This window comes from Mus caroli, chromosome 11 (genome assembly GCF_900094665.2).
Source record: "Mus caroli chromosome 11, CAROLI_EIJ_v1.1, whole genome shotgun sequence".
In the NCBI taxonomy this organism is placed as follows: domain Eukaryota; kingdom Metazoa; phylum Chordata; class Mammalia; order Rodentia; family Muridae; genus Mus; species Mus caroli.
The window spans coordinates 78,064,069-78,073,066 of record NC_034580.1 but is presented as its reverse complement, the minus strand read 5'-3'; the positions used below and the strand labels follow the sequence as shown (position 1 = coordinate 78,073,066).

At 44.8% G+C, this 8,998-nt stretch overlaps 1 protein-coding gene across 1 annotated transcript; it reads right to left on the bottom strand.

Moving 5' to 3' along the window:
• Nucleotides 1-1,573: 1,573 nt before the first annotated feature.
• On the bottom strand, nucleotides 1,574-7,473 carry LOC110305491 (schlafen family member 12-like). Its single transcript, XM_021177489.2, has 2 exons — nucleotides 7,240-7,473; nucleotides 1,574-3,223 (listed from the first exon to the last, which is right to left on the bottom strand). Exon 2 carries the CDS (start codon nucleotides 3,182-3,184, stop codon nucleotides 2,171-2,173), a length of 1,014 nt encoding a protein of 337 aa, XP_021033148.1. The 5' UTR covers nucleotides 3,185-3,223; nucleotides 7,240-7,473; the 3' UTR covers nucleotides 1,574-2,170.
• Nucleotides 7,474-8,998: the final 1,525 nt, after the last annotated feature.

The window sequence follows — 8,998 nt, the reverse complement described above, 5'->3', positions numbered from 1 at the left end:
CAAAATGACAACTGCAAGCACGTGGTGACACATGTTCACAGTGTGGGTTGGCATAACCATGATGAAATGAACATGAAACAATATTTCTTTGGCAGCAGAGTGGCTGCCACCAGAGACCATTGTGTTGAGTCAAATAAGCCAGACCTGGAAGGAGAAACATGCATGATTTTACTTCATATGCAGAATCCTGATTTATCTGGAAGGAAGAACAGGACAGAAGAAAAGCAGGAGAGAAAGAGCGAATAAGAGGAGGAGAAGAAAGGACAGGGAAGGGGGAATAGGAAGGAAGAGGCATGGGGAGAAGAGGCAGAGAGAGGAAATCTAAATGAGAAAGGCCTTTTCTACAGAGCTCTCTTGGCTGTGATTCCCTGGGAAGCATGATTCCTTCTTGTAGGGAGGGCATGTAGCATGTGGGAGGTTTCCCCTCNTCTTTCTAGGAAGACAAAGAGTTATATGGTCTCTGTTGCATCTGAAGCTTTTCAGTAGTGTTTAACTCAAATAATGCCAGAGTGGCATACACTGGGTGGCATATTCTGCTGCCCACTAGTAATCTGCTTCCAGACCTCCTGGTTTCTGTATCTGGCGACTGGACTGGCACTCCTTGGAGGGGGGAGAGCATGCACAACTGCCATCAGTGCCATCTTCTCACAGTGACCTGTTGGAAAATGNAAGAAGGATGCCTCTCTTGTGTTGCTCTGGGACTAAGTCCCCTGGAGGGTTGGAGACCCTGNCCCATTTCTCCTGGGTTTTAAGGCCTGTGTGAACTCTTCACCCCTCACCTTCTCCCTCTACCACAGGCCTGAGATNCACTTGCAGGAAGCCAGCCAGACACAGAGGATACACATCACTGCCTGCTCCCTCCCTGCTCAAAGGCACTGGAGGACCAGCTCTGCCAAAGTTGTGACCTGAAGATGCTTGCCNGCTACTGAGAGACTGCTGAGTAGGAGGGGGCTGTGAACCACCATCCAGATAAGCACCAAGTAGAGTCTATCTATGGTTACAACTTAGGCAAAATATAACCGGATAGGAAGGCAAATACAGTTTAAAAAACCTGGGGTTTGTCTTGNTGGAGCAGGTTGGAACAAGAATGGACTTTCTTCTGTGGCTTTCTATTTAAAAAAAAAAAAAACTTCTTTCTGTAGTTGCTATCCTACAGAACNTTCAGTGACAATTATGTTTTTAAATCTCTTAGTGCAGAGAATGAATTCCTGTGAACATTTCCTGCCATGGAANTCATTTGAGCGAACATTGGATTTTAGAGAAAACATTTTAGCATCGAAGGGTAATCAATTTGGTTGATATAAAATACAATAAATGTATTTCCTTCAACTCAACATACATCAAAACACTTCTGTCAACCTGAGGCACGTGTCACTCTTCTGATGGCCAGGGGCTTAGAGAGGTGCAGAGCCTGACATGGACCTTGGAATCTGGCCGAGTTGGCATTAGCACCTGGTGTTGGAAGTTAGCAGTTCCATGGTTTTCCATATGATGTTTGTCTTTCAAAGTCAAAGCTTTCTCAAGTCTAAACCGGCTCCCAATCTATCGACAGATTCCTACACAGAAGACTGTATACGGTGTGCACATTTTTGAGGCTTTTATTTGCTTATCAATCTATTTATTGAAAATGTTATGAAAAGCAAGAGGTTGGAGGGGGCTCATGAAGCAGCAGTGAGCTTGGGGGGCGGCGGAAGCAGCTGCTGGGAACTCTGCAGACTCCGTGTGCAGGTGCTGGTCTGGCCTCATCTCAGACCTTCTTCTTGCAAAGCCTGAGATAGCAGTGCAGCACTTTCCACATCATAAACCATAGGGGTGCGNATTATCTAATAAGGTGACTGAGAGGAGAGAAGGTTAGGGAGAAAGGAACATGGGGAAGGGGTAGGAGTAAAACTGAATAGAGAATTCCTAGAAGACATGCCAGTTCCTGAAATAGAGATGAACTGGGGAGATGTTGGGTTGGGGGTGGGGTTGTTTACAAGTGAGTACAGGGAGTTGAGGTAAAACCAGGGAGAGAGGAATCTGGGCTCCCAGGTAGGTTCCAGATGCAGTCCAGATCAGCAGCTGAATAATCAGGAGTAACGATCTTGTCTCAAATCCTAAAGAGAAACCCTTCCAATTTCCCTAGCTAAATGTNTTCTAATTGCCAGTTCCCCTTCCTGAACCTGACTAGCTAAGACATGAGGGACTTGATCCATTCCNCTATGGTAAACCTTTCAACACGATCATCTTTCACGTGCCAGGATTCGGGCTCTGCAGTGAACACTGCACAGCAGAATCTCTCCACTCTGAGCGCACACACATATGCACACACAGCTCCGGAATGGTGGACTTCGATGAATTTGCACTTGTACTTGATCTTCTCCTTCTCCTCACAGAAGTGAGTGACAGGCAGCTGTTGGATGCACTTTTCTATTTCANTCTNTAAGCACTTAGGCTGGCAATTCTTTGCTTCAAAACCAACTATTTGCTNGGTTTTTTCATCTAAACCAATAAACAAATATCCTCCGTCAGTATTGGCAAAGGCAGAAACAGTTCGAGGGAGAACCTCTTTAACTCGCTGTAGCAACTTTTTTGTTTCAAAGGATTTATATTCAACATTTTTGGATTCACTAAATAAGAATTTTTCCATCTTTGTAAGTTTTGACTGTTTAAAAAAAGCAGCAGCCAACTCCTGCACATGGACTTCCTCTTGCGTATCATCACCTGGCCTTTCTGAAGGCCTTGCTGAAGGCGACCTTCCTCCTGCAANCTTNAGNTTTTCTAAGAACTCCTGAGCAGCATCCAAGTTCATTTCAACTGAAGATGCCCCATTTCTCATGTACAAATTGGTTGCAATGGTGGCAGGCTTCCCAACAGAGATATCTGGGCCCTGTGATTTTTTTACAAAGATGAAAAAGTAGGATTTATCTTGCTTAACTTCTGGGGGCCTATATGGCAAAATGTTCTTGAAAGAGGTTTCCAAATCCTCACCTATTCCATGTTCCCTGAAAATGTAGTCTGGATTTTTAATGTGAGCCTTGACCGTTCCCTCTCCAGAATTCAACAGAGCACACAGAGGTATTGAAATGTTCCTGTTCTCTTCTACCCTGTCGTGATTCTCCATGTTTTTCCTACTTTCTATCCCAAGTGTGATCTCTCCTACATTTAGAGTCAGCACAGGGGTCCTTTCAACGGTGATGTTCATTTTCCAGCAGTCCTGCTGCTCCCGAGCTGAAATCCGCACCTAAAATTAGACAGAGACATTAGAGTTGGGCTGAAGAGGAGAGGACAAATTCTGTACTGAGAAGCTAACAGCAAAATGTGCTTGCTGAGTTGTTCCCTGGGACTGGTGAGTGTGAAGGCCAAGGAAATGGCTAACCAGGAATGGACATTTAGACTGCGGTATCTTGTATATGTAGTGACTTCTCTCACTGTTTTGCTATATTCGTTTTGATTGTTCTGCATTTCAGCATCATTGGATCAGTGAGTGATTTACCTCCTTCCTAATAGTCAATGTTATGGAACTCAGATTCCATTGCTTTTATTACAAGAAAGCACATGAGCCACTTCCCTATGTTTTTGGGTTTTGTTTGTTTGGAAGAAAAATATTATTATTTTATTTATTACTTTTTATTTTTCTTTTAATAATTAGATGTTCATCTACCAGTTGTCTACTTTTATGGGGAAACCTCTGGCAAAATTGCCCATTGGGGATCTACGAACATACAAAAACAAAGTAGGTCAATGATCTTCCTTTTTTTCTGGGAATAAATTCATTCACACACTTTGGCCATTAGCCTTGAAGAAGATGGACCAGGCTGTGGTCCTCTATTCTTATTCGACACCCACATCCTTACTGTGAGGGAGGTTCTTACATATGAAGCAGAAGCATTGTGACCCAATGCCTGTTTCTTTTCAAAGGTCATTTAGTTCTTTACTCTGGTGGTGATGAGGACACTAGGAGGTTTGTAAGTCACTAAGACAATGTCATCTAACTGGCCCCAGGGTCAGGACAAGCTAAGATCATTCTGTGCTGCATCCCAGCCAAGGGAAATGTTAGCAGTCTTCAAAGAGAAGAGGATGTCCCTAGATTATAGCCATCTTGATTTGCACATCTTCACCTACACTGAGAGAAACAAATATCTGTTCTTCATAACCTACCAAGATTGTGGCTCTTTGTTACATCAGGCTGAAGGTCATGAGGCAGACAGCTTCAGGCTCTGTGTCTCTCACCCTTGGTGCTATCCTTTTAAGAAATATCAGAGTACATTTCACTACACACTGCGACCTGACATGATTTGACATTTGCCAACTACTTCTTCTTGTTTCTGTTTGCTTAGAAACTTTCTTATTTTATTTGAGGCATATGGGTGTTTTGCCTACATGCATGTCTGTCACCATGTGAGCATGGTGCTCACAGAGGCCAGAAGAGAGCATCAGATTCCCTGGGACTGGATATCAGCCTGCAGGTGGGTGCTGGAAACAGATCCCTGGTCTTGCTTTTCCCTGGGATCACTCATCATTCACAATCAGTTTNTATTAAAACAACGGTGTGCTTAAAAAAAGACTTTTACCTGATGTGNAATCCNGTAGGTAGTATTACTGTGTTAAAGAGAGAGTCANCCATGCAACTTTCAAATGTTTACTGTAACTGTCCTACTAACATGCCTCAGAATGACTGGGGCTTGAGTACGCTAATCACATCAGATTTTCAGTAAGCCCAAGAGGTCCCTCATGGAGTCCCTAGTCTCAGACACAGTATGTTTCAGGCATCTATAAAGATCTGCAGGAATGGGGGGAAGGAAAGGAACATGGGAGGACAGGACAGGTAGACAGAATGGAGCCAGACTCCACAAAACATGAAATGGAACCCCCAAAGGAGCAAAACCATGGGATGAAAGGGTTGGAATTTCTGGAAATGAAGACTTAGGCTAAAACAGAAGGTTGTACTGACCATCTGCCTGTAGTATGTAAAATAGCTAAAACCATCTAAACACAAACAGCTCTATGCTTGGAGAGCGACCTTCTCAAATCAGAATTTCTCGGTCATACAGAGGAGATGAAACACCTAAGAATTTGGAAATGAACAAGCAAATTCTTCTCTGGAGCATGACATCAGACTCTTCCCCACCAGATGTATCATGGGCAAGCCTACAGGCTTCTGTCTAGTGCCATAAGGAGAGGACACCTTGACTGCAACCCAGGAACAAACAGCAGTAGACCCAGCATCCCTCAGGGCTACCTAGAAACTCAGAGCAGAGCAAGGACAAAGCTGCCTTCTTGGGAGATCTTCATTCAAAGAGGACCCAGAGAGAAAGCATTTGAACCTGATCACAAGACATTCCAGAAGTGAGGCTGAGGCAGAAGGCCTGATTTGGGCAGGGGAACTCCAGTGAGGCTAGCCCAAGACAATCACTTGCACTTGTGCATAACTTTACAGTTCTGTAGTCTTGGTGCAAAGAAAGCAGGGTGTGGGTGGGGAGGGCAGAGAGACAGAGAGACAGGGAGACAGTGAGACAGAGACAAAGACAGAGAGACAGAGAAGGACAGAGACAGACAGAGATAGACAGAGAAAGAGAAACAGACAGAGACAGTGACAGAGACAGAGAGAAGGACAGAGACAAAGAGACACAGGCAGACAGAGACACAAAACACATAGAGAGACAGAGTGATCTATGTATGTCTTGCCTATATTTTTATTCCTTATTATAGCTAGTTAGTGTTGCTTGGCTCCTCCTTCTTCCATGGGAGGGCTGCTCCAGAGTTGAGACCATTTTTGCTGATGGACTGCCTGGAGACATGTTCACCATCACTGCAAAAGGAAGCAGGGAGCTAAGGAGGTGGTGCAAAACCTGTCATCTCAGCTCTTGCATAGTTGAGTTGGAAAACAACCTAGAAGATATTCTGGGCAAGATCTTTCTGCTACAGTCTCCTTGCTGGATAGGTATGGAGGTAGGGGCTATAGGTAGGGTGGAGACATGAAAGCCAGACAAAAACAAAACTGAAACTCAAGTAAGGTTACATGAATAGCACTTCCATTTCTGCCCAGATGAAACGTGCAGCCCCACCCTCTTCTGTGCACTGAAAGCAGTCTCTGCTACTTAATCCCTCCTGGTCCTTCCCATCCAGCACTACCTTAATCAGGTCCTGTCACAAGACAGCACCCCAGGTTCACTCCCCAACATGGGAAGAGAACAGGATCCACATCTCACATTATGTGCTGAAGGAGGATGCATATTCACTGGCAAATGTGGAACTCAGGAGAACTGCAGTGTAATCATTTATAGAGAGTCTGTGGGATAGCCTGGGACCTGGTCTATCTCAATACAACACCTGTGACTACAAAAACTTTTCTATGATTCAAATACTCCCTGGGGGCATCTATCCAGATAATGGTCTTTAACAACTAAGATGGACTCTGAGGCTCACCAAATTTTAATACCTACACGAAACTCCCTGATATCCCAGTAGCAATGACTTGGTTTTAAATATTAGTAGTTTCTTTCAAAATTCTTTATAGTATTCACTGGATAAATTCTGAGCACTGAAATAAAAATTTTTGCTGTGTTTATCACTGGTGGAAAACAGATGACAATCAGGCAGGCAACCCTACTTCTGCAAGCAATGCCAGTTGGTAGGAAGGCACGGAATGAGGACACAAGAGTGGGAAAAGCTCTTGAGAAACAGCTGTAGAGCATTTCCANCTAGGATGCTGCTTTACCTCGTGCTTGGGAGAGCAATGCTCTTGTTTTCTAGGGAAAAACCTCCAGGGTCTGAGGTTCTTAGATCTACTTAGTTCCAGCGTGGAGTTCTTCATTGTTTAAGGGCAATTTCCCCCTACCTTTCCATGGGGTCATGTCTTCAAGAAGATGGAGCAGCTTCAGGGGGGCTTGGAGACCTGCTAAATCCCTTGCCTCGGTAAGTCCTACTGCATATACCCTCTTGGATTATTTCAGATCCTTCTATCTGGATCTGTAAGTAGCCCAATCTACGCAGACCGAGGGAGGGATTTTTCTCTCATCCCACACTCCCCTAGTATCTAAGTCCTCCTCAGCCACTGATGAAGGCTATGTAGGTCCCAAGGAGCCAGAGTTCCTAGAGAAGCACCAAAGCAGCCAGGGTTGTCCTTAGAGCTCTGGGTTGTACTGGCAGCCCCACATCATTCCACAGCCCGCAGAATGCATTCTTGGTAGGCACTGGGACAGAGAAGTTTAAAGATGTTGAGACAGAGGCGACTGCCATGGAGGATGGCTCACTTACCTAAGCTGCTCTACTGAGCACGTTCCGTCAGCTGCTTGAAGCCAACTGTGAGCTAGCTGTGATGTGGACACTTGCAGGCCAGAGGAAGTAAGGCAAAAGCTTGAGACACCCACAGCAGTGGGAGTGGTGGCTGTCTCCAGAAGTCCTTCTTAGCACTTGGATTTGAGGGGAATGAGCTACAGTGGCTGTGGTTGCTCTCGGCTTTTGTCTTGACAGACCTTTGTGGATTGGACTGTTTCATCCTCTCTAGGTCCCAATTTCAGTTTTGGAGAACCCCGGTTTCATTGGTTGATGTCACTCCAGGAAGTATGAGACATCTCCTTCAGCTCTTTTATCCCCTCTGTGATTGCCACTCCACCTGTCAGAACTGAAGAACAAGGCTTCTAGACTTTTGAACTTAACCTTTACAGCTTCACTCAAATCCCCAGGGCAAAGCTGTGGCTGCTGCTGTCCTGGCACTCAGAAAGAGCAGGTGACACTAGACACAGGCAAGAGGACCTGTTGAAGCCTCTCCAGGGAGTAAGATGATTGGAGAGGGAAGCTGAGCCAGGGGAGGCAGAGTAGGATGCTGGCTCACAAGGTGCAAGCTGTATCTCCTAACTCTTTGGGAAGATGGGTTTCTATGGGAGGTTCCAAGGGCAACCGAAGCGGATAAGACTCACCCACTCTTTCTTTGTGCCCTCTCTTTTGATAATTTTGGTAATATAAATTTCCCTGGCTCAGTGCATTTAAGATCCAAAAAGCCAGCTATGAGGAGAAAGGTAAGGCTGTAGAGTTGAGAGAAGAGAAAATGAAGGGAGTGAGCAGGAAGGACAAGCCTGGGCAAAAGTGAGAGGAGCAAGGAGGCAAGGGAGCAGCAGAGGTCCCTCAGAAACCAGAAACTCCACCATCAGCCTCAGGCAGGTGTGGAGACGGGGGGTGACTCCAGCACCCTTAGTCAATACACCCCAGTTCAAGGGAAATGGATCATCAGGAACAAGATGTCCGAGTTCCTACCCCACCTTAACACCTATAAGTATGAATGTTAATTTGTTGCAGTTGGGTTTGGATCTTTTGTGACATACTGTTGTTAGGACAAGCCACATGCATTCTGTTATCTTCCTGACTTTCCTGCCACTGTTATGTTCCTGAGCTGCTGGGACCTCAGAAGGAAATGGTGCCTAAGACCTTGAACCTATACTTGATCTGCCAACACAAACTTGTATCTGGTCCCTTTGCACACCTATTGGACATGATTGTAAGTTTTGGACCTTACAACAATTGATATCAGAATTTCTCATTTTCTAGAATCCTTCAAGTTTCAGTAGAATTGCATATGTTGCCAAATATATACTGGTATAAATGCTATATGTATGTGATATATGCATACTCATACATGCATGGTGAAATGCCATTCAGATGTAAAGAAAAGAGAAACCATGTCCTTTCCAGGAATGAAATCAGAAGGGAAGAAGAAACACTCACTGTGGTGAAGAAAATGAACTAAAAATGCAAATACTGCTTAGCATCTCACCTCTATGGAATTTCACACTGTTGCTTGAAGAAGGTGTCTAAAGGTAGGAGAAAAAAGGAATGAGAGAAGCTGGAGTAGCCACAAATGACAAATATTGCATGTTTCTCTAATTGGCAGAATCCAGATCTGTATATAACGCATATTCATGGACACCAGAGGGCGACTGTGGGATGAGTAAGGTAACCATCAGAAGAGAAGAGGAAGAAGAGGGTAGGAAAAGGGGGAGGTGACTGTCAGTACAATGGC